Raw genomic sequence first — 25,332 nt, 5'->3', positions numbered from 1 at the left:
CCCGCCCCCGGAAGCCTTTATTGGTAAATGCGTCTTAATCGCGTGACTTCTTCTGGCCTACCACGGCTCAAGAGAGGCCTCCCCCCGCCCCCGCTGGTTGTTTTGTAGTCCTTTGACAACTGAATCACCAGGCTTGCTGGATGTCAAGCTACAGGATCTGAGCCGCCTGAGATCGCTGGAAGGAAAGCTGCAGTCCTAACAAGACAGGCACGCCCGCCTCCTTAGGAAAAGGGCTTATTACAATTTAACAGAATCGACTGCCAAGTAAACATGCAAAAAAGAAGCAAGTCTCGCCTCTCTGCGTTGTTAACACACCCACCCCGCGCGCTTTTTATTGGAATGGGATCATGCTCGCTCTCTGGCCTTAAATTAGGGACGGGGAACCTGCAGCCATTCGGGAGTCTCTGGGGAGATCCCTCCCCGCTCCGGTCTGGGACAAAAGAGTTTTGCTGACGACTCACGCGACGTAACAGCGGATTAATTTGTGGAAAGTAGGTCAAGACACGGCTTTTGCGCTGATAACTCCATTTTAGTAGACTAAAACAGCGTCTGGGTACCAGATCCCGGGAGCTAATGGATGGCGGGTTGGAGCAAGCCCGCACCTAACGCAGCGGACGCTGCTTTTCCGAGTATACACGCACAGAACCCGCCACCCCACGGCTGCTAACTCGGAAGCAACTGCGACTCTGTCCAGCGGGGCCCGCGCCCAGATTAAGTGTCCACAGGCTGGCAGCTCGAGCAAATATTCTCCGTAGAGCATGCTCAGTGGAAGCAGGAAAGGGTGGGAGGCGAAACCCAGCACAACCGGAGCCTTCGCTTGTTTACTCCTTATGTCTTTTCGACTACAATGGCCCTTGATTCTTAGCAAACCGCGCTTGAGATGGCAGCTTTGCAGGCGCAGCTTCGAGTTGTTGTGCCGAGCTAAGCGGTTCACCGAACCGGGCTCCTATCTCTCCCGCCCCACATCCGCCCCGCCAGTCAAGTAGTATTCAGGGGGCTCCTTCTGCCGTTTGAGCTGTCACCACTCTTGTCCCAAGCACACCCCAGCTGCCTCTAGCATGTACGCATGCGCCCTGGAGACCGCAATAGCTGGGGGGTTACGATCTTAAAAGTATCCGATCGCGCGTAGATACCGTCTTACTCCCCCCCCCCGCGCGCGATCCCTTTCTTGCAGCTCCGCCGTTGCAACATTCCCCTGCAATCGCCCAACGTTCTAAAACAACAAAGAACGCTTCGCCACACACCCCGCCGCCTTCCCACGCTGCCGCAACGTTCGATCGAACCCCGCAACGTTCTATCCGCCGCGGCGGCTTGTTTGCAACGTTCTATTCCACCCCTCCTCCACCGCTGCCGCCGCCGCCGCCTCTTTCTTCCCCCGCCCCGGATCGTCGCAGCGTTCTATCCCCTCCCCCTCCTCCCTCTCCCTCTCCGGATTGTTGCAACGTTCCATCCGCTGCTTGCTCGCCGACGTTCCAAAGCAGGCCGCGGACGTTCGATCGGCAGCAGCAGCAACAGCAGCAGCTCCTCGGATCCTTTTCCGCCCTTTCCCCCTTTCTTTCAATCCGCATCCTCCGGCTCCCACGCTCTCCCGTCTCTTCCCCCCTCACGTGTCCCGGGCTCCCAGCTGGGGAAGGAGGGGAGAGAGAGAGAATCTCTCGCTCTCTTTCCTCCTCACATGACCCGAGTGTTTGTCCCCGTGATCAGCGCCTCGGCTCCCGTGTCTCCTCCGCGTCCCCTCTACCTCCATCCGGCGTGAGATTTAAACTTCGTCCCCTCCCTCCTCCCCTCCCGCCCCCTTCTCCCCCTGGTGCTGCGGGGGTCTTTCCCCCACCCCCTCTCCCTACCCCCTCCCTTTCCCCCCCTTCCCTTCTCCCCCCATGGACATGCTGGATCCCGGCCTGGACACAGCCACCGCCTCCGCTGCATCCAGGTAAGGGGGAAAGATCTCACGACACCCCCATTTAGCAGGGCGGGGGGGGGGCTACGGCACCCAGCCTTCCTTCTCTTCTCGGGCCTAGCGAGGGTGGGGGAGGGGAGAGTGAACCAGCCATGATCCTCCTGCGGCGGCAGCAGCAGCGGCGCAGAGAGAGTGGGGGAGAACAAAATGGAGGACGAGGCAGAGCTTAGGCTCTCCGGGACGGGGGAAGTGGGACGAGGGTGGGGGGACACGGCAATTCCAGGGGACGTGACCTGGGGCTGAGAACTGGGTGTCTGGAATAAAAGGGAAAGTGTGTGTGTGTGTGTGTGGAGAGAGAGAGAGGAGAGGTTGTGATCAGGAGGACTCCGTGCCATTGTAGGGTGAGAAGCAACGGGACACCCCCCAAAAAAACCACAACAACCCACACTCGCATACGCACCGTCCAAGATGTGAAATGCATTGTCAGGAGAGCTGGGGAAGGGGAAGATAAATCTTGGGTTTGTGTGCATTTGGAGAGGGGTGGGGGTGGGGAAAGCATTCAATGTTTTGGTGGGGGGAGGGAGAACACAAAACACTGATTGGCAGGTAAGGGCTGGGAACGGGGGCAAGTGACTCTGAGCAGGGAGGAGGCTGCCAGGGTGATCAGAAAAAGTGGGGGTGCGATTGTGGGGCTTCAAAGGAGAGGGAGTGATGGGGGTGGGGAGAGGTTGTTAAGTTGAGTGTCCAGCAGTGTGTTGTAGTGGTTAGAGACTCGGGGTTAAATCCCGACGTTGCCCTGAATGTTCTGGAGTGACACCCCCAGGCATGCTCTCACTGCCTAACCCTACATCACAGGTTTGTTAGGATTAAAATGGGGGGGGGAGTACACATTGCGTTCCTCATTCTCCTCCCCCAGCTCCTTAGTGCAGGCATGGGCAATGCGTAGCCTTTGCTTGCTTTGGGCTGCAGCACCCACCATCCCCAGCGAGGGCTAATGGGACTGGGGCTGCTGGAGAGAGGGATGCTGGGAGTCCTCCATCACAGCAGCTCAGGGGTCAGATGTTCCCCAGCCTTGCCTCAGTAGAAAGGTGGAACAAAGTAAGAAAAAGGCCTGGCTGGCTTGGCAACATGGTTCCTTCACTGTGAACAGAGGACCAAACACCAGTTCACCCGTTGCTGTTTCTGGGGGTGTTGTGTGAACACCTAATGTTCATCAAGTGAGCACCTACGACATGCGGTCGTGACCACTGTGTATGGTGCAGACATTATTGGAGAACTGGGATTGGCTGCAGTGTTTCCTTGAGAAAGATACACACCTGGTGGGAAATCCAAAAATACTGCAGTGCATTGCGGTCTGTATTAGGACAACCCTCCCCAACTTGGTGATCTCCTGCGCTTGTGGGGCTGCAGCTGCCATCTTCCCTGAGCGTTGACCATGCTGCCTGATGCTGATGGGAGTTGTAGTCCTAAACATCTGGAGGGGCACCAGGTTGAGGACGGCCACCCTAGGAATAGTCTTTGTTTCCTTCCGGGTTGCAGTGCTGCTTCAAGGAGGGCCGTCTACTCTGTGGCAGTTGGGCAGAACAGCCAGTGCAGAATTGTGCTATGCCTTGGCACTGCCCTCCCATGGCTCCGCTCGCTTATGGTGAGCAAAACTGGATTCTGAGTGACTAGTCAGTGAAAGTTGCATAATTTAGAAGAGAGGGGGCTTAACCATGGGTATGCCATAAATGGCTAACATGAGCTATGTGTTAGGCTGGTAAGAGCTACTGTAGGCAGTAACATTTGTGAATCGATTTGCAAGACTTAAGTTGTTTCATGGAGAAGCAAGGGGATCCTGGAATTCGCCTCCTGGGTGAATTCATTTGGAAGGGTAAAAAGGTAAAGTCCCTAGATGATTGTTGGGACTGTGTGAGGGGAGGGTTCATATGGAAAGGAGTGGTCCGCCGAATGAACCCTGGGAATCCAAGCTCTCTTCATTTCATCTGCCTAGTTTGTTGTTGTTGCTATTGTTAAACCATTGGGAGTTGGAAATCTTTGCTGATCTACTGCACATGCAGATCAGCCTTATCTAGGGCTGCCATCATACATCCAGGTTTTTCCGGACACATCTGGGAATCAGGCTGCTGAATGGCATCTGGGCCAGCCTTTCTCAACCTGTGGGTCCCCAGATGTTGTTGAACTACAGCTCCCATCACCCCTAGCTAGCAAGGCCAGAGCTCAGGGATGATGGGAATTGTAGTCCAACAACATCTGGGGACCCACAGGTTGAGAACCACTGATTCTGGGCGGATTTTATGCTGAAACGGCAACATGTCCAGAAAAACCCGGATGTATGGCAAGTAGGGTGATTATTACAGTCATACCTTAGGTTACAGATGCTTCAGGTTGCGTTTTTCGGGTTACAGACCCGCCAGAACCTGGAAGTACCGGAACAGGTTATTTCCGGGTTTTGGGGGTTGTGCATGCGCAGAAGCGCCAAATCGCAACCTGCGTGTGTGCAGACGTGCCGCTGTGGGTTGCAAACACTGCAGGTTGCAAATGTGCATCCCACATGGATCACGTTTGCAACCCGAACTTCCACTGTATTCGTATTTTTAAATGCTTAGTACATCCAAGAAAAGCACCAAAACATTTTTTTTTGGGGGGGGGGGAGATGCTCCCCCCAAAATATTCAACAACTTGTTTTAAAATTGACCTGTATAGATTGGTTGATATTCTTCACCTCCCTATTCCTGATGTAATGTGTTGATTCGCCTGATATCACCCATGACTTCTTCCCAGAGAGCTTTCCTTCAGTAGAGCACTCTCTCTCTCTCTCTCTCTCTCTGTATGTGTAGAGTTCCCTGGACCTTTCCTTTCTTCCATCTATGCACAGGCCTTCAGCAATATTTGCTGCATTGTGTACATTCAGACAATATTTCGTTGGGGTGGGGGGAACACCGGGGAAAAGATGCACAGAGGCCGGCAGGATAACAGCTTCCTTGAGGAAAAGCGGCTTTTCTGAGTTTGTTGTTCAGGACGTTAGACTGGGCCTGGAGAGACACCTGGGCTCAGATCATCGCTCAGTCACGAAATTCACTCAGTGACCTTTGGGCCAGTCCCTTTTGGTCTACTCAGTCTACCCCAAGGCATGTTGAAGAGGATAAGAGGGTGATCCATGGAACTTCATGCAAGTGAATAGTTGGGCTGCAGAAAGAGGAGCAGGGTGCTTCTTGCTCCCGTGTCAGGTGTGTGTGTGTATTTGCAGATTTGTCATTTTTGTGGTGTGTATGGCTGATGGTATGCGTACATGTATATACATACTGACTTTCAGGCTCAAAAACCACACTGTTAGCCACTCCTAGACCAGAGTGTTGGCAGATTTGTGCAGTTGTTGCTCAGCCCCAGCTCCCATCACCCTTGACCGCTGGTCACACTGGCTGAGGCTGCTGGGATTTGAGACTCCCACCATTACCTGGAGGGACCCAGGTTAGCCACCTCTGTACCTCCTCAGCTCTTGGCTGCGGCGGAAGGTGAACAGGCAGGCAGGCATCTCTTAGACGCCGTCAACAGAGGTGAGGCCTAGCCCTGTTGGTGAGACATAAGAGAAAACGTATTAGGGGTTGCTACCCCAGATTCTTCTTCCCCTTACTTTGCCAGCACATTTTTTAAACTCCCGGAATTGACTGGGGGCATTTACCGGGGTTTAAATAAGGAGAGAGAAAGCTCCTAAGCAGGGGTGGGCTCTGTTGCGAACAGAGAGGAGCATGACTTGACGGGAGATGCCAGAGTTATCTCATGTGATTGTTGGTGATGCCAGGAGAACCATTGGAAGCTGCTTATGTAGTGTCAGGGGTGGGGAAGCCTCAGGCCTCGGTGGGGAGGGAAACTGCCTCCTTCCAGCCCTCTTCGGGATTCTCCCCAGAACGCCACCCTTCTCACGAGCCCTGCTTTGCACCCTCCGTGGGTGTTCTTATCTGGCTGGAATGGGTCCTTGGGATCCAGCAATGCCTGGAATGGCGCATAGAGAGTGGAATACATCTGAGAAGCATATTTGCTCCACACTGACTGGCAGCAGCTCTCTCCTGGGTTCTAGGCAGGCGTTCTCTCCCCTTAAAAGTATCTGGGGAGGCCAGGGATTGAGCTTGGGACCGTTTGCATGGAGAATATGTGCTCTGCCACTGACCTGTGACCTTACCCAGGGCTGTCCCTTTCCCAGAAAAGGCCATGAAAGCAAGGAGAGGGACTGCGCTTATGAGATCGAGGAGGCAGTAAAGGGAGGTGGGGATGAAGAGTCTTGCGAGTTCTAGTGCTCAGCGTATTAGGAAGGGGTTGGCCAGGTTGGGGGGGGGGGCTCTGGGCAAAATCTTAACCTGATGGACCCCTTTGTAAGCCCAGAGGAGCATACCTGGCTGTGGCACTCTAGACATCTTGCGCCCCTGGCAGAACTGTCCAGATTGCACCCCCCTAGCCACGGACGAATTAGCTCTTCTTTCCACCTCTCCTCCAACCCCCGCCCCTACACCCATTCAATTCACCCTCTATTTAAAACCATTTCTTATTAGGCAATAATATTTATATTTATGGACATATTTGTAGCCAATTTTTTGGGGGGCCATCACTTGTGTCCCTGGTGGTGGCCCACCTCACCACCCCCTAGCTACGACCCTGTACAGTGCCAGGCAGCTTCGAGCTGCAGTCCAGGGGTATCTAGAGGGTCAATCCTGATGCAGGGCAGAAAGAGAACAATCCCTGTGGTTTGCCCCCAACATCTGGTCTCTGAGTTTCCTTGGCTAGTCAAGATGACCTTGACATCATTGTCAGCTCTGCATCAACGGTCTTCCCAGAAGTGTGTGCCAGTCACATAAACCCAATTTTATTGAGACCTCCCGTAAACTAGAAGTGCCTTTCTCTCTTCTCTACTCAAGTTCCCACATCTTATCCACAGACATTGCTTCTCCTCCCGCCCCCCAACCCGGCCACCTCCCCAAACTCAGCTGCTATCCCCACAGGAGGTGAGAATAATTAGGACCCTGTTGTGTACCAGGCAGTAATAAAACGAAGGGCTCCATCTATTTTCTGTCATTGTGGAATCCTTTTTTATTATAATTTTAAAAGCCACCCTTGCGTTTAGTGTGCCCTGCATGCTTTCAGCTGAGTATATTGGGGATGGGGAGAAGTGGAAAGGCAGGGTCCCCCAGGGGTAGGGATGGGTGACGGAATAGAGGCCCAGGTGCCATGCTGTCTCAGTGAAGCTCAAATGACTCATAGAATCACAGAATTGTAGAGTTGGAAGAGGGACTCCAGGGGTCATCTAGTCCAACCCCCTGCAATGCAGGATAGTTCTGCAGGATGGCGGCTGCCAAACGTTTTGAACTCTCAGTTCCCAATAGCCCTTGCAGGCGTGGTCAGGGGTGATGGGAGTTATGGTCCAGCAACATCTGGAGGGATGCAAATTGGGGGACAGGCAAAGAGCCTGCAGGAACAGGTGAGTGGTCCAGCATCCTGCTCAGGTGGGGAAATTAGAATTAAAAAGAACTCCTGCCTTTCCTGCTGCCCATTGCGTTTATGTGGGTACACTGCAACACCTACACTGAATTCCTGGATATCATAATAGTTGGAGTTTTGGGGGTGGCAGGGCGATGGTTAGCAGCAAATCACTTCTCCAGTAGCGAAGAACCAAAATAAAAGGTTTTTGAATGAAGCAAGAAGTTCCGTATTTGGGCAGTGGATGTGTCAGTCCTCTTTATTGTCTAGATCAGCCTTTCTCAACCTGTGGGTCCCCAGTTGTTGCTGAACTACAACTCTCATCACCCCTAGCTAGCAAGGCCAGAGCTCAGGGATGATGGAAGTTGCAGTCCAGCAACATCTGGGGACCCACAGGTTGAGAACCGCTGGTCTAGATCTTTTCATAAAATGTCAGTCATTGGTGTGGCTTTGTTCGTTGGCTAGAAACACTGAAAGGCATGAGCTAGGCTAGTTTCTCACCAGACACGTGGAGAAAATATCTCCTATCCATTTTGCCTCAGGTCCAGGGGTTTCTCTTCAAGCAGCTTACAATAGCTGGGTGCCTGGTGCTTGTGGCTCACCCAGGAGGAAGGGTTGCCCTTGCCCCGCTCTGCTGGTGCCCCCTCTGTGGCACAATGGGTCAATGTGTTTGGCTGTTAACCAGAAGGTTGATGGTTTGAGCCCACCATGGGATGGTTGTGGATGGAATTCCTGCATTGCAGGGCGTCATACTAGATGACCCTGAGGTCCCTTCCAACCCCACAATTCTATCATTCTAAGAGCATCTTGGGATCTGAGAGCAAGGAAGGCAAGGCCAGAGTACCCATCTGTCCCTTGAGGCTCTCCTTGGTTGTCCATCTGAGCTGCATTCCTGGGCTGCCAGAAAGGACCTTCCCCATTGCAGAGTCTGGGCTGGGACTAACTACCATGGTGGCTTCCAGGCATTGCAGAATCCAACTCCCATCTGCCCCAGCCAGCCTGGCCAGTGGCCAGGGATGATGGGAGCTGTAGTCCACCACATCTGGAAGTTACCACATTGGCTACCCTTCACCCAGACTTTAGAGCAGAGTTTCCCAAACTTGGATCTCCAGCTGTTTTGGGACTACAGTTCCCATTATCCCTGACCACTGGTCCTGCTAGCTTGGGTTCTGCAAGCTTGGCCCTCCAGATGTCGTTGGTCTTCAACTCCAGTGTCCTTCACCGCTGATGGAAGTTCGTGTCTGAAGGGTGCCCTGTTGGCTAGTCTATGGCCAAGGCTCTGCCATAGAGAAGGCCCTCTCTGGCATCCCAGCAAGATCCCTGTGGTCATGATCATCCCTGTGGTTGGGGATGATGGGATCTGGAGGGTCGCAGGTTCCCTACTACTGTTTTCGCACTCCCTTCCTAGGGAGGCCCACCGCACACTTCCATCTCGAGTCTGCCGCAATGTAGACCCTTTTCGTTTCGCGAGTTGACTTTCGAAATTCCAGTGAGTGTTGGCCATGCTGACGGGGACTGATGGGAGGTGGAGTCTAGGAAAAACAACACCATGTCCCGACATTCTATGGGCACCTCCTATGGTACACCTACAACACAACCCTAAACCTAACCCTTAAGAAGGATATGGAGGTGGCATCCTCTGAAAAGCTTTTGAGCTCTTTAACCCAGCCTTTCTCCTCTGCGTTGGGCACCTTCCCTTGGCATCTCGATGCCATTCCTGCTCTGCGCCAACGTCTTGCCGAGATACGAGCCTTATCTCCCTCTGCCAGCGCGAAGAATTAAGATAGCTAAATGCTTTGCAGCGCCTCCGTAGCTGCAAGGCCGGGCAGTGTGTGCCTTCCTTTATCCTGTCTCCGTCAAAGCAAAAAGAGGATATTAACACCGAACCCTCGTGGCAGATATCAGCGCAGGGATCTCTGGCTTTCAGGAATGTGCGGGCTGAATATCAAGCTTCCTTGTCACCAATAGTGAGCAGGGAGTGAGGGAACGGGGCTGGGTTTCTAGGCTCTGCACAGAGAGATTTGCAGGGGCTGTTAAATCAGTGGGAGAAGAGCTTGGCACAGGACGTTTTAGGGGCATTCTGTTGCCCAGGCAGTGTTAAAATTCTGCATGGAGGGCAGTAGAATTCTGGAGCAAATGAAAGTTGGTCTCGTCTGCACAGAATTCCTCTTATTTTATGCAATTCTGTTCCTTTTATTTTATGCAATTCTATTCTGCAATTGGGAATGAATGAATGAATCTTTATTTCCACCAGCCACCAGCCATAGCAATAATCAAAATGCAGTATGTACGATATACGATATCTTTATTGTCATTGTCCCATGCAGGACAATGAAATTGAAAAACTACATAAGACTACATAAAAACTACATAAAACATTCAAAAACCCCTAAAAACTCTGAAACCTCATTTTAAAATACACTATACTATAGAGACCCCTTATGCTGCATTTACAGAGGATAAAGGTAAAAAGTCAATTACATAAAATGCATTTGGGGGTTTGGGCCAATAGTGAAATAATGGCTCTTATTCTAATTGCCCTGGCTAAAAACCTTGCAACCTTTGCTGTCACCTGCTCATCTGCCAAGAGAAAGGACACAGTGGTTGGGCGACCCAGAGTAGACAATAATAGAGGGGTGATAACCTCACTCCTCAAATCTTTATAAAGAGTGCAAGCCAGAAGGACATGCACCACCGATTAAGTACTGCCATCTCCACAGGGACATAACTGTGGAATTTTTTGGAATCGTCCCCCATGTACAGCCAAAGGCATTATATTCAATCTTGCGGGAGTAAAAGCACAATTCTTGCTCCTACATTTTCCTCTGGTCCCATCTGCACGGGACATTTAAAGCAGCATCATGCAACTTTAAACAGTCACAACTTTCTCCAAAGAATCATAAGGATGTATCATGCATTCCCACAACCACAGAGCTAAGATTTTCAGAGTTCCCCACAAAGAGGGGTTGATTTTGGAAGAAGACTGGAAGAAATTTAAAGACTACTTACAGAAACACTGTAAAATTAAGGAATGCTAGAAGGATGCTGGAATGAAGCTATGTGGTTTTAGTAATAATGTCATAAAGGAGTATGTAAAAATGGATTGATAACAGTTGAAAATGTAATGGCTATAATATATTAAGATAAAATATTAAGATAAAAGTAAAAAGGGTAAGGATTTGCTGAAACATCTATTGAACTAGAATACAAAAAAGGGAGGTACGAGGAGGTCAAGGAAATAAGCAAATGAAAGACAAGAAATGGAAAGACTGATTTGCTCTTTAATTGTTTTTTTATTGCTCTGTATTTTGTATGTTTTTTGTCTCTTTTTATTTTTCTTTTTTACTTTTTTATTATCTTGTAATATCTTTGAAACTTTAATAAAGATTATTTAAAAAAGGGGGGGTTGATTTTTCAATTACTTTGGGATGGGTAGCTCTGTGGGGTCTCCTAAAAACACTCTGAATAAACTATGCTCCCCATATTTCTTTGGGGAGAGCCATGACTGTTCAAAGTACTATCATAGTGCTATAAAGGTATGGTATGAATGCGGACTACCGTTCTTCTGAATGAGCTTTTGGAAGGAAACAAGACCAAGAGCTTAGAGCTTTGCAGGCTTAGATTCTATCTCGGCTGACAGTTCTTTTTCTTCTCTCTCTCTCCCCCACTCCCTTTGTGTTACAGCCACGAGAAAGGTCAAGAAGGTGAAGAGGGAGTCGAGCTGCAGGAAGGTGAGGAGGGGTCCTGGGCTGGCCCAGAAAATGCCCAGCCAACCTGCGTGAGCAAGTTGTAGCCCCCGCTCGGGGAGGGATTTCTACCGCCAGGGCACCGCCCGATAAGTAAGGCGTACGAAATGTCTGTCTGTGAACAAAGCTGAATCTCTGGCCTCCTCCTGTCTGGATCCCACGGGGGCAGTGTGTTGGCAGCTGGAACCCCAAATCTCCCTGACCCCCTGCAGACCCACACAGCCCTAGAGCCCCTCTAGCATCTTGTCCTTCACTCAGACGCGTCATGCACAAGATGTGTGACGAGGGAAAGAGGAGGGAAGGAAACCCTTTCCTGGGCTCGTCCTAGTGCATTTGTACTTCACAGAGTTTTGCTAGCAAGAAATAAAGGTCCCTGCCCCAGAGAGGTCTCAGTCGACCACCACCTTGCTGTTGTTATTTCTCTCCTCCTTTTCCTTCAAGATGTTCAGGGAAGCATACACAGAGATTCCTCTCTCTCTCTCTCTCTCTTGCACAAACAAACACACTTTTTTCATCACAACAACCCTGTGAGGTAGGTTCAGCTGAGAGGGTGGCCGGCCTGAGGTCACTTCATAGAAGTTGTATGAGCCCAGCCTGAACATATTCTTTGCTCCTTCATATTCTCCATTAACCTGACTCCTGACCTTTGGTGGATATTTAATGTTATCAAAATAGCTGTCCTTCCCACAAGGTAGTGACTGTGTGCTAAGTAGCACATTTTGCAGACAAGATGTAGGTTTCTAGAACGACGTAAATGAAAGAGAGGTTGAAACTAGTTCAGGGTTTTAAATTCCGGAGTGGCAGGTTGTATACATAAACCCACTACGTGACTGAGATCAAGAGTGTGTTGTGTGGCCTGGACTGTTGCACACCCCCCCCCCAAAAAAATCCGGTGGGTTCCCTTGTGGGAGGACACCCCAGTAACCAAGCAGAGCCGCAGTCGCCAGAGTGACACCTCCACAGAGTTCAGTTCGAAAAAGGCATCTGATTATAGCCAAGGGAATAGGCTGTGGTGTGAGGGTTGATGCCCACAACAGCTGATGTTATTAATATCATTATTATCAGGAATTCTGGGATAGCTCAGTCAGTAGAGCATGACTCTTAATCTCAAGGTTGGGAGTTTGAGCTCCACATTGGGAAAAAGATTCATGGGTTGGACTAAATGACCCTTGTGGTCCCATCCAAAACTGTGATTGATTTGTTGCTTACCACAAAAATGTCTCGAAGCAATGAGTACAAAATCGTACACTATAGAAGATTTAAGCTGCACCAGAAAAATAAAAAGAAGGACCCACCCTACTAAATGATGAACACTGATGCAGGCTGGCATATAATTATACCCCGTGACCCCAATTATGTTTGGGTAAACAGGAACACCTTTGGCACTTAAAGGTTAACCCTGATGTCACCAGGCGGGTGGCATTCCACAGTTGGGGAGCCACCACTGAGAAGGCCCCTTCCAGGTCACAAATGTGCCTGTTAGCCCCCAAAAGGCTGGCAAACCCCTGCAGCAGCAACGACAACACCTGTGTCGATGAGGCTGGTGTGCCGCTAGGGAGTGACCCAAAGCTGGCAGTAATCAATTTCCTTTCTCTCCCAGGAGACGGCACAAATGCGGATGAGCAGACTGCAGTGGCCATCGCCAGCGTCCAGCAAGCAGCCTTCACAGACCATAATATCCAGTACCAGTTCCGCACAGAGAACAATGGAGGACAGGTAGCAGAACCCTCGTCAGGGAGCTTGGCTTTTAACTGCGTGGGTACGGCGGAAGGGGTAAGAGCTTCAGGCGCAAGGGCATTGGCCCCTGGGCGGCTTCCCGCTGCCGACTGGCCAGTCGTCACATTCCAAGGAGTCACATGGTGTGGCGCTCGTGGGACCGCACCATTTCATTATCGGGGGTGTTTGTGCGTGTCATTGCATGATTGAATATATTCCCCAAATGTCTAGTCGCAGCATTGCCCACATTATTGGAGTGGGGTGGGGGGGGTCCTTATAAAACCCGCAAGCTCCAACCGTTTATTCTCAACCCCTCCACTCCAGTTTACCCAAATCACAGACGCATAAAATTGCAGAGTTTGAAGGAACCCCAACACTCCAACCCCCTGCAATGCAGGAATCTCAACTAAAGCATCCATGACAGACAGACACCCCTTGCTTCTGTATCATGAGGACCAGAAGGACATGATCACTTGCTCCCAAGGTTCTCAGTACTTCCAAATTCGCCAGTCAGCTCCTCCCTGTTGGTGAGGACCAGGCCCAAGACGGATGATCCCCTTGTTGCCTCTCACATTTTGGGAAATGAAAGTCTCTTAGTTATATGCCTCAGTAACATTCCAAGAAGAACCGTTATGAAAAATGGGGGACAAACCCACATCACAAAAGGTGGGGACACCCCCCCCCCACACCCCTGGTAGCTCTCAAGCAATGGTTCCACTTTCCCTGACATACTAACTTTCTGTATGCAGAATTCTGTGCTTGCTTTCACGTGAGGAAACGGTTGGTCTTCTTCATTTATTATCACCCAGGAGAATCCCTGAAGGGCTTGTAGCAGTGTGTTTCTTCTCTCCTCTTGAGTAAATCTCCTCTAGCTTCCAGAGATTTTAGCAGATGTTGCCATAACCTTAAGAACTAGAAAACTGTATTTGTGTGTTGTTTTTTGCTGTCGTTTAGTTTGGTCAGTGTCCAACTTACGTGTCCCAACAGAGCAAGGATTCCCACTGGAACAGCAGAACTTCCACCCCACCTCACGTGCCATACCCTCCTCAAGTCTACTCGGGAGGGCTGGGGGAAACCCAGAACCAGGCTTAGGGGGCAAGGTGGTGGAAGCAGGGAGGATGTACTGTTGCACAAGTGTAAATCCTTTCGCTGGCAGGATTTGTTAGTTGGATATTGACCACTGAAATACTCTGGGATGCTATATTCGGTACCGTTCTCCATCTTACTGTTTCTCCAGCTGAGGACCCTCGTTTCACACCAAGAATGGTCGCAATACAGACATGCTTTGATTTGACTTCTCTGTGGAATTCTGCCGAAAGACTGACTTGTTATTTTGCTTCCTCACTGCCAGGTGACATATAGAGTCGTTCAGGTGACGGACAGTCAGCTGGATGGACAGACAGATGCGACGGGGGCAGTCAGCGTGGTCTCGACGGCAGCTTTCACCAGTGGCCAGCAAGCTGTTGCTCAGGTGAGAGAGAAGCTTTATTGGGGCCCAAAGGTGGCACCAGATGCCTTGCTTTTTAGTGATGCGTACTCCTTCTATCCAGTTCAGTCCATCAATCAAGTTGTTGCTCCAGTCAGCAGACTTCACAATAAGAGCTGTGTGTGTCAGATAGCTCATTAACATAGGACACAGATGATCCCTTATTAACAGACAGGAGTGCTTTATTAGGTTGCTGTTCTTCTGAAAACGGTGGGTTCCTCACCTGCTGGCTGATAACCTCTGTTCTTGTGACTGCATGCCTCCATTTTGGCTACATAAGGATAACTGATGTCTGTTGAGGCCCACATTTCTTTGGGGGGAATTTGCTGAAGGTTGCATTTGAACGGGGGTGGGGAGACCAAAGTGAGCAAGTTTTCCCGCCTTTCCCTCCCTGTGCAGTGGGTTCCTGGGGGAGGAATACAGCGGTACCTCAGGTTACATATGCTTCAGGTTACAGACTCCACTAACCCAGAAATAGTACCTCGGGTTAAGAACTTTGCTTCAGGATGAGAACAGAAATTGCGCGGTGGCGGCAGGAGGCCCCATTAGCTAAAGTGGTACCTCAGGTTAAGAACAGTTTCAGGTTAAGAACGGACCTCCAGAACGAATTAAGTACTTAACCCGAGGTACCACTGTAGATCTCTCCTCTCCAGAGAGCTGAACTGATCTCTCGTGTCATACTTCTCCTTCTCACACCCCCAAAAATCCTCCTCCTGCTTCTCCAACGTTTCCAGCTCCCTCCTCCTCAGCCCCTTGACTCCGTATGTCCTGTGTTTAGCTTTCCTGGGTGAAGATTTAACGTGACAGCCCTTATCACTTGCCTCAAATAATCGAAATTCCTTTTAACTTCTCCAGGACTGGCCTAGTTTTTATTATTTTGGAAAGATTTCCCACTCATTGACCACAAGAGGGCAGTGCAGACCTGGCGCATCCCAGTGAATCCTCGTTCTGCGGCTTATGCGCTCTCTCCCATTTGCATTAGGATATAGTTCGGCAACTGGTGGCAGGACGCAGCTACTGGTATCTCCCCAGTGCCCCAAACCAAAAAGCCTTTCCTGCACGCCTGTGTTTTTATACGGAAATCTGTAGCCACCTGCCTTGGCCCACAATCCCAAGAAATGTACTCAGTGGCTCATCAGCACTTTAAAACAGTGCAAATAGAAATTGTTAGCAGGGCTTAGTGGTAGAACATCTGCTTTGCTTTCCTGGTTCAATCCCTGGCATCTCCAGATTGGGATGAGAGACACCATAATAATAATAAGTAATAAGCACAATAAAACTTCAAACATTAAAAACTTCCCTAAACAGGACTGCCTTCAGATGTCTTCTAAAAGTCAGATAGTTTTTTATTTCCTTGACATCTGATGGGAGGGTGTTCCACAGGGCGGGCACCACTACCAAGAAGGCCCTCTGCCTGGTTCCCTGTAATCTCACTTCTCGCAGTGAGGGAACCGCCATAAGGCACTCGGAGCTGGACCTCAGTGTCCGGGCTGAATGATGGGGGTGGAGACGCTCCATCAGGTATACAGTGTTACCTCAGGTTACAGACGCTTCAGGTTACAGACTCCACTAACCCAGAAATAGTACCTCGGGTTAAGAACTTTGCTTCAGGATGGGAACAGAAATTGCGCGGCAGCGGGAGACCCCATTAGCTAAAGTGGTACCTCAGGTTAAGAACAGTTTCAGGTTAAGAACAGACCTCCAGAACAAATAAGTTCTTAACCCGAGGTACTGGCCCAAGTCAGCAGTGCTTCTGCAGTGCTTCTGCCAGTCAGTGCAGAAATATTGAGCTACATAAACCAATAGCCGGTGTGGTATAAGGCAGCTTTCTATGGCTATAAGTTAGATAAGTGGTGTAACATGTACTTTGCATACAGAATATTCCAAAGAGCTTGTATGTATTAAGAGTAGTGGGGAGCGGGTTTCTTGTGGGGGAGGGGGTGGATTGCAACCATAGAGTATAGATGTATTTGTTCATTTTTTCATCTATGAAAGCATTTATATTATTTCATCTCATAATGCGTATATACCTCTTGGTCATAGAGAAAACGTCTAAGCAGCTAACAAAAGAAAAAGACAGTTGTCTTGGCTTCCTCTTTAGCCACGCGGAACCTCTCCAGCTGGGAGAAGCTGCGCGGGGCTGGAACGGGGGAAGCCCGAGCTTCCCCAGCCCCCAGAACAGAAGGCTTGCGGATAGCTGCCTGAAGCCCGGGGAGCGCAGCGGCAGTTGGCACCAACCCCTCTCGCTCTCCAGGCTTCAGCGAAAGCCTGCATTCACTCCATAGGATGCACACACATTTCCCCTTCACTTTTGGAGGGGAAAAAGTGCGTCCTATAGAGCGAAAAATACGGCAAATGTGTTGTGAGAGGGGTGTCTGTTTTGTTCTTGTTCTTGCTTTTATTACCTGTGTGGCTGGTGTGTTTTTTCTGCGGCCTACCCTGAGATCTTCGGATGAATGGTTTTAGCTTTCTTCCGTCTCTTCTTTCCAGGCTGTGATCCAGAACCCCTTCAGCAATGGCGGGAGCCCGGCCACGGACGCCGTCAGCGGCGAGGCCCGGTTTGCGTACTTCCCTGCCTCCACGGTGGGGGACGCCACAGCGGTGTCGGTGCAGACGACAGATCAGTCGCTGACGCAGGCCGGAGGTAGGGAAGTGAGAAGGGCCGAGCCACCTCTCCCCTCTTCTTTCCGGAGCGGGATCCTGAAGTCTGGTCCACAAGGGGCAATTTGCACAGGGGCCATCTCCACAGACCCAGGACCCATCCGCACCATCCATTTAAAGCAGGATTGTACCACTTTTAACAGCCGTGGCTTCCCACAAAGACCCTGGTTTGTGAACGATGCTGAGAAGGTTTTAGGAGGACCCCTATTCCCCCTCAGAGCTAGAATTCCCATAGTTTAACAATCCAGGGAATGTAGCTCTGAGGAGAATAGGGGTCGCCCTACAACTCCCAACACCTTTCGAGGTGGTCGTACAAGGCTCTCCCTCTCCTCACTTTATCCTTGTTGTGACTATATTTGAAGCCGTCTTCAAATAGCTCAAGGGCTTTCACATGGGAGATGAAGCAAGCTTGTTTTCTGCTGCTCTGGAGGAGGGCAGGGCCCGAACCAATGGCTTCATGTTACAAGAAGGGTGATTCCGACTAAACACAGGAAGAGCTGTTCAACAGTGGGGGCATTTTAAACAGAGGTTGGATGATCCTTTGTCATGGATGCTTTAGTTGAGATTCCTGTCTACAATACAGTGGTACCTCTGGATGCGAACGGGATCCGTTCCAGAGCCCTGTTCACAGCCAGAAGCGAACACGACCCGCGTCTGCACGGGTCACGATTCGCCGCTTCTGCGCATGCACGTGACGTTATTTTGAGCGGCTGCGCATGCGCGAGCGGCAAAACCCAGAAGTAACGTGCTCTGTTACTTCTGGGTCGCCGCAGTGCGCAACCCAAAAATACTTATCGCGAAGCTACTTCAACCCGAGGTATGACTGTATAATAACATAACAACATAACGTAACATAACATAACATAACATAACATAACATAACAACATAACAATACAACATCATGACATAATATAATATCTACATGGTGCCTAGGGAACAACATGCACCATAATATTAGCAAGACAAAGGAGATGGTGTTGGACTTTCGGAGGAAGAGAGGAGAACTAGCCCCTCTGTACATCGGGGAGGGCTGTGTGGAGAGAGTCTCTTCCTTCAAATTCCTAGGAATTTATCTCAGTGAAGACCTTACTTGGAAAATAAATACAACCCAGGTGGTTAAGAAAGCCCAACAGAGACTCCATCTCCTCAGAATATTGCGGAAGAACGATGTCAATCAACATTTAATGATCTCCTTCTACCGGTCCACAATAGAAAGTGGCCTTTAATACTACATCACGGTGTGGTACGCTGGGTTGACATCAACTGATAGGGAGTGCCTACAGAGGGTGGTGAATACAGCACAAGATATTATGGGCTGTCCCGTGAATCCACTGGATGAAACAGCGGAAGAACTTTGCCTCAGGAGAGAGAGGAAAATTCTCAGGGATGATTCACACCCTGGCGGGCACTTTCTTGATCTCCTGCCCTCAGGCAGAAGATATAGAAGCATGCTTAGTCGCACCAACAGGGTAAAGAACAGCTTCTATCCGTGGGCCGTTAGGCCGCTGAATGAAAAGATAACAACAGGGCAACTGACTTTCGGGTTTGGTGGGTGTGTGTCAGTAAACGAGGGGAATTAAGACTAAGAGAGCTGAGTGGAGGGTGCTTGTGTAATCTCACTGTATACATTTTGTACAAGTGACAATAAAGTATTTCAAATTCATTTCAATTTCAATTCCTGCATTGCAGGGGGTTGGAAAAAAGGACCCTCAGGGTCCCTTCCAACTCTCCGATTCTTTGACCCTGTGAGGTAGGTTAGGCCGAGAGAATGTGACTGGCCCTAAGTGAGCTTCATGGCTGAGTGGGGATTCGAACCCAGATCTCCCAGGCCCTAGTCCAACACTGAACCACTACACCTCCCTTTCATTGAGCTCAAGGCAGCATATACTGGGTGCTCATATACAGTTCATGTATATGTGAGTGGAGAGTTGATCCTGGCTCATCCCAGTCCTAAAATCGAAGGTGCCCGGGTGGCTAGGGTTTCTCCGCAGGCAGCTGGCCCTCCCTCCCTCTTGCTCTTCCTTTCAAAATAGCAAGCTTAATTTCTCTTCTGTGTTGCTCCCCGTAGGCCAATTCTACGTGATGATGACCCCGCAGGACGTGCTGCAGACAGGCACGCAACGTACCATCGCCCCCCGAACCCACCCCTATTCCCCGTATGTATGGCTCCGGGAAGGGAACAAAGAGGGAGGGTTGACAAGTCAGGAGCACAGCTGTCTAGCTCCCTGACCCCCAATGACAGCTGTTCCCGAAGGGCCAAGGAAGGAAGCCAAACTAAGAATTGGAAGCTGTGTTACGCTGAGTCAGTCCATCCAGCACAGTGCTTCTCAAACTCTAGTCCAGCTGTTCCTGGACTACAACTCCCATCATCCCCAGTGAGCAGGGAATGATGGGAGTTGTAGTCCGCCAGCAGCCGGGGACCCAAGTTTGAGAAGCACTGCTGTCAGGTTTGGGGCAAGAGTCTCTCCCAACCTTAACTGGAGATTCTAAGGACTGAAGCTGGGACTTTGGGATGTAGCACTACTTAACAGACCCCAGAAAGAATGTTTGCCCCCCTTTTAAAGGGCAGGGGCGATGCATTGTTCCCACGGCCCACGCTCTGCCGATGGGAAGGGAGATTTGGAGCGTTTTCCTTGCCCCTTTCATATTCGCATCATGGCACCTCTGCTTCCGAGACGTGAGCAGGGTCTGTGCCCCTTCCCTGTCCTCCTCCTGATTTCCCCCCCTCCCATGCCTTTGCTTTGAAAACCTAGGAAAATGGACGGGACGCGGACGCCGCGGGACGAGAGGAGACGAGCCCAGCACAACGAAGGTGCGCAGAACAGTTGAACAGCCCGAGCCATCCCTTTAAAAAAATAAAAATCAAACACCACATTCAGAACGTTCTGGGATTTCTTGCCCTCTGGGGCCACAGAACCTGAGGAGAGGGTTTTTATGTGCTTGCAGGGACAGCCACACTGCTGGCAGCCTCCCCCGGAACGTTTAAAGCTTAATTTTTTTGTAGCAGGGTGCTTTTAAGGGGGACGGCTCCCTGTTTTTCTTACTTCCCATCAAAGTTGTGCCTCTCCTCGCCCACGCTTCCTTAATTACCAGGGCCTGATGCCCTTCACAAACACCCGCTAATAACTGTGGCAGATTTGAGTTAGCTCACTTCTTCATGGAGGTGCCATTCCCACCCAAACACCCCAACCAAGCTGGCGCCCTCCATAGGCTTCGGTATACAACTTTCACCAGCCCCAACCAATATGGCCGAGGGTCAGGAATGATGGACACAGTAGACCAGCATCATCCCCAACTCAGGGGAGATTGCTCAGGTGTTTCACCTGGCGGTGGGGAACCTAGTAGCCTGCAGCCCAGCTGTGGCTTGTGGCTTAATAATTATAATAATTTTGGATGTGTTGTGAGGTTGGATTTCAGCTGCCCCAAGGTGCACTTCCAAAGCTCTCTTCTCCTTTGAATGAGCAGATTGGGTCGGGTGATTTGCTGTGGCCCCTGATTTATTTTTATTTTTGGGGGGGTGGCAATGATCCCAAAAAGGTACAGTGGTACCTTGGTTCTCAAACTCAGTCCATTCTGGTAGTCTGTTCCAAAACCAAGGCGAGCTTTCCCATAGAAAGTAGTGCAAAATGGGTTAATCCGTTCCAGACTTTTTAAAAAAACAACCCCTAAAACAGCAATTTAACTTGAATTTTACTATCTTAACGAGACCATTGATCCATAAAATGAAAGCAATAAACAATGTACTGCAGTCACACAGTCAATCAGTAGCTGAACTGGGTTCCACACAGTCACCAAAAAAAGCAAAATAAATAGCAAAAACAGACAGATCTCAGCGTAACACTCAAAACAGAAGCATGGCACTCAAAATGGAAACGTAACACTCAAAACGGAGCACATTCGGCTTCTGAAGAAAGTTCGCAAACCAGAACACTTCCAGGTTGCTATGTTTGGGTGCCAAGTTGTTTGAGAACCAAGGTGTTTGAGAACCAAGGTACCACTGTTTGTTTTTTAGAAAAATTCCCTTGTCTAATCAGTTCCCTGTTTTCTCTTTGCCTCCCCCTCTCTAGTTGAACGGAGGAGGCGGGACAAAATCAACAACTGGATTGTCCAGCTGTCGAAAATCATTCCAGACTGCAATACAGACAACAGCAAGACGGGGGCGGTGAGGGCAACTTCCGGGCAGGACACGAATGCCGGGAGGGTTGTTGGTTTGGGAGGAGTTGCTGGCTACTGCTGCGGGTGGCAGGCTTGGCCAATTCTTCCGAAGGAGGCTGAGTTGCCTTGTTCTTCTTGGGACAGTTTATATTGGGGAAGGCTGTTCGAGGGGGTGTAATGCCCTCTGCTCCCATCCTCCGGTTGTCAGATTCTATTGCTGTGGGCAATTTTACCTGTTCTGAGCACGGCAGGGCATTTAGGAAATGTGTTCTGTGTGTCCCCACAGAGTAAAGGAGGCATTCTGTCTAAAGCCTGCGACTACATCCGTGAACTGCGCCAGACGAACCAGCACATGCAAGAGACTTTCAAAGAAGCTGAGCGGCTGCAGATGGACAACGACTTGTTACGGCAACAGGTGCCTGAGCCCTCCAAACCTGCCCTCCCCAGTAACAAAGACCCATTGCTGAGATGGCCTAGCCTACTCACAGGGTTGTTGTGCTGATAAAATGGGGAACGCGTTGCGCACCACCTTGACATGACCTCCTTGGAGGGGGAAAGTGGTATACAGTGGTTCTCGAACTTAATCTGTTCCGACGGTCCGTTCGAAACCAAAGCGTTCCAAAACCAAGGTGCGCTCTCCCATAGAAAGTCATGCAAAATAGATTAATCCGTTCCAGACTTTTAAAGACAACCCCAAAAACAGCAGGTTAACATGAATTTTGCTATCTAACGAGACCGTTGATCCATAAAATGAAAGCAATAAGCAGTGCACTACAGTCACACAACCAGTCAATCAGTAGCTGAACTGGGTTCCACACAAAAACAAAACAAAAAGAGCAGCAAAAACACAAAATAAATAGCAAAAACAGACAGACCTCAGCGTAACACTCAAAACGGAAGTGTGGCACTCAGATCAGAAGCGCAAAACTCAAAACGGAGCACGTTCGGCTTCCGAAGAAAGTTTGCAAACCAGAACACTTCCAGGTTTGCAGTGTTTGGGTTCCAAGTTGTTTGAGAACCAAGGTAAAAGTAGAGGTAAAGGGACCCCTGACCCTTAGGTCCAGTCGTGACCGACTCTTGCTTTATTGGCCAAGGGAGCCGGCGTACAGCTTCCGGGTCATGTGGCCAGCATGACTAGGCCGCCTCTGGCGAACCAGAGCAGTACACAAAAACGGCGTTTACCTTCCCGCCGGAGCGGTACCTATTTATCTACTTGCACTTTGACGTGCTTTCGAACTGCTAGGTTGGCAGGAGCAGGGACCGAGCAATGGGAGCTCACCCCGTCGTGGGGATTCGAACCACCGACCTTCTGATCAGCAAGTCCTAGGCTCTGTCGTTTAACCCACAGCGCCACCTGCATCCCTGAGAACCAAGGTACCACTGTACAAACATTTTTTTTTTAAAAAAACCAACACAATTACCTCTCTTATCTCTTCCCCCCGCCCCACAGATCGAGGAGCTGAAGAACGAAAACGCCCTTCTCAGAGCACAGCTGCAGCAACATGGGATCGAGATTGTGGGAGACGCCCCTGGGCAGTAGCCCCCCCCAGCTGCCCACTTTGCCACTGCCTCTTTACACAGGATCTCAGCCTCCAGTTCTACTCATCCTTTTGTACAGAGAACCCCCTGTGCTCTGAACGAACGTTGCCTCCCTTCCCCTCGCGTTGGGGGTAAACCGAGGGGAGCGGCAAAAAATCCGGGGAGTGGGGGGTGGAAGAGTCTGATCAAGGGGCTCGTCAGCCCAGCCACGCCAGCCTTCTCCCCCCATTCTCACTTCCTGTTGTCTTCCCCTCCTGACTTCCTTCCTCTCCTTAGGATACGTTAAGATTAAACAGACAAAAGATGCATTTTTTTATAGTAGATTTTTAACACAGGTTAGCCAGTTTCCACTTGCCTCCCCTTTTCCCCGCTGAATCTGTGGGGTGGGGACATTTCCCCCTCCTCTGAGATGGGCTGTTTCAAAAGCTATCGGATTCTTTCTTCTGACCGTCTTGCCAGTTCAAAGCCTCCCCAAGGGCAAACCCATCGTGTTGATTTGGCCATGGGGGTGAAAAAGGAGTAGGGGTTTGGGTTTCTCAGGTTTGGCTGCTAGCCCAAGAGTGGGTGAGGTTGACTCTTCCCCGCCCCACGCGGTTTGGACACGATCCGCAGGTTAAGTAGACACCCCACCCCTGCCTTTGAGGTGCCCTGAAATGAATGCTCTTCAGGTGAAACTCAGTAGCAGGTTAGTTGGAATTGGACTTGCGATCAGGCCAACGGGTTATTTTATGGGGGGGATCCTCGTGCCATGAACCAGGGGGAGGCTGCAGTTCAGTTTTGCCTCTCCGGCCATGTCCACTAACTCTACCCCTCTGTTTTCCCACCACTCCAAAACTTGTAAAATAATAATGATTAAGGCACAGCGGAGTTCAGTCCTAAATCTTACTACTGTCTCCTTCCTTCCTTCCTTCCTTCCCTTCCTTTCCTTCCTTCTCTTTCTTTCTTTCTTTCCTTCCTTCTTTCCTTCTTTCTTTCTTTCTTGTAAGTAATCTCTTATTTTATTAGTTCCCAAGCGCGTTTGTATAGAGGTACGGTGTTTGTATGATAGCTGAAACCCAGGCCATTAGAAAGAGGTTTTTTTTAGTGGTGGATTGACTTGACAACAGGGTTGCTTTTGTGTGTGTTTTTTGATATTATATAATTTTTTAATTAAACTTCAGCAGTGTTTTAGATTTCAGGTTAAGAAAATAATAATCAGGAGATGGAAATTTTTTTTTAAGAAAAGAAGCAATCTCCTATATTTTGGGTTTCCTACCCCGCCCCCCTGCTTTCACACAGAATTTTTTTTAAGAAAAGAAGATAAATGGTTCCTAAAAATTATAAAATATTATTATTGTAATAGCGAGTTCCTTAGGTTTGATTTTTTTTGTTTGTTTCATTTTATATCTCTATATACCAGCCCTCCTGGAGAAAAAAAATACATATGTCCAGGATTGTAACTGGATTTGTGGTAATGTTTGTACCCAAATATCAGTCTTGCTCCAATCCTCTATGAATGTGAGGAGGAAGAGATGAAGTGAGGTTAAATCGAGGGGGTTGGGGGAAACAAATGGTATATCAAAAAACGGGGGAAAAGTTGGCTTGCAGAGTTTGATCGTTGGAAAGTAGGAAGAAATTCTGTTTATATATAAAAGGAAAAAAGAAAAACCTGCACAGAAATAATATTGTATCAAATCATTTTGTGGTATGACGGTGTTTGTGGCTACGTGTGGGGATAGAACGAAATTGTTTGGCGGTTCCGTTTTCTTGCACCCAAAGACCCAAGTTTGACAACCAGGGGTTTTCAGCTCAGTTGCAGTAGCAACCGTGGAGTGGAGTGGGGGGCTCCCCAGAGCTTAATATGTTGTTTATTTGTTGCATTTATATCCCTCCTTTCTTCCAGGGGGAGTGCAAGGCGCTTTACATAGTTCTGCCTCTCCCTCTTCCATCCTCGCAACAACCCCATGAGAGAGGGACCGGACTAGTGTCACCCTGTGGACTTCGCGGCCGAGTTGGGACTGGAACTCAGATCTCCCAGGTCTCGGCCTAAACACTAACCACTACACCACACTTTCTCCCAGTCCCAAGGCTTCCTCCCAAGAATCTCTGAGGGGATGGCATCGCCTTCTGCCACAAGAACTCTGTGCGATAGGTTAAGCCAAGAGATGGCGGCTGGCCCAGGGTCACCCACCAAATGAGATGGCTTCCCACAGTCCTAATACCTCTGTGCCACATAACCATTGTGAGCAGTTGGCGAAAGACACACTCGGTCTGCTGGTGCCCCCTAGACCTGCCTAACAGTTACAGCTTTGGTCCATTAGGCCTTTTCCAGCTGCAGGTTCATTGAGACAAATCCCCACAACTTCCTGTCCAGAGTTTGTGGTACCCTGTATCTCCAGCAGGAAATTACCTTAAGAACAGCCTGCTGGGTCAGGCCAGTGGCCCATATGGGTCAGTATCCTTCTCTCCTAGTTGACCAGCCAAGGTTCCTGCGAGAAACCCAGCAAGCAGAATTTAAGAGCACAAGCATGGTCTCCTGTAGTTTCCAGGAACTGGCATTCAGAAGCATTGCTGCTGTGTAAGTTCAGAAGTTTGATTTGCGCCGCTGTTTCGAAGGCAAACATGGCATTGGCCCTGTGCATTGGGTAGAAGATGCAAAGCTGTATACTGCTAAATGGTGCCG

General features: G+C 49.8%; 1 protein-coding gene across 2 annotated transcripts; it reads left to right on the top strand.

The window, feature by feature from the left end:
- Positions 1 to 1,396: 1,396 nt before the first annotated feature.
- USF2 (upstream transcription factor 2, c-fos interacting) lies at positions 1,397 to 24,347 on the top strand. Of its 2 annotated transcripts, none has more exons than XM_053398210.1 (10): positions 1,397 to 1,930; positions 11,051 to 11,097; positions 12,713 to 12,828; positions 14,180 to 14,299; positions 16,805 to 16,958; positions 19,045 to 19,132; positions 19,730 to 19,788; positions 21,044 to 21,138; positions 21,418 to 21,546; positions 22,582 to 24,347. In XM_053398210.1, the coding sequence occupies exons 1-10, from the start codon at positions 1,878 to 1,880 to the stop codon at positions 22,669 to 22,671; spliced, it is 951 nt and encodes a 316-aa protein (XP_053254185.1). In that variant the 5' UTR covers positions 1,397 to 1,877; the 3' UTR covers positions 22,672 to 24,347. The 2 variants fall into 2 exon arrangements, with proteins under 2 accessions (XP_053254185.1, XP_053254184.1); XM_053398209.1 differs by having other exon boundaries at positions 1,398 to 1,930; positions 12,713 to 12,885.
- Positions 24,348 to 25,332: the final 985 nt, after the last annotated feature.

This window comes from Podarcis raffonei, chromosome 8, assembly GCF_027172205.1.
Source record: "Podarcis raffonei isolate rPodRaf1 chromosome 8, rPodRaf1.pri, whole genome shotgun sequence".
Lineage (NCBI taxonomy): Eukaryota > Metazoa > Chordata > Lepidosauria > Squamata > Lacertidae > Podarcis > Podarcis raffonei.
Note: the sequence above shows the minus strand (reverse complement) of the source record. Positions and strands in the feature narration are given on the sequence as shown.

What these genes read in the sequence shown, in the direction of transcription:
- USF2 (XM_053398209.1), top strand. Translation starts at nt 1,878, where the DNA reads ATGGACATGCTGGATCCCGGCCTGGACACAGCCACCGCCTCCGCTGCA. An exon ending in GCGTGGGTACGGCGGAAGGG is followed by an intron (nt 12,886 to 14,179) that starts GTAAGAGCTTCA and finishes CCTCACTGCCAG; the next exon opens with GTGACATATAGAGTCGTTCA. An exon ending in CGAACCCACCCCTATTCCCC is followed by an intron (nt 19,133 to 19,729) that starts GTATGTATGGCT and finishes TTGAAAACCTAG; the next exon opens with GAAAATGGACGGGACGCGGA.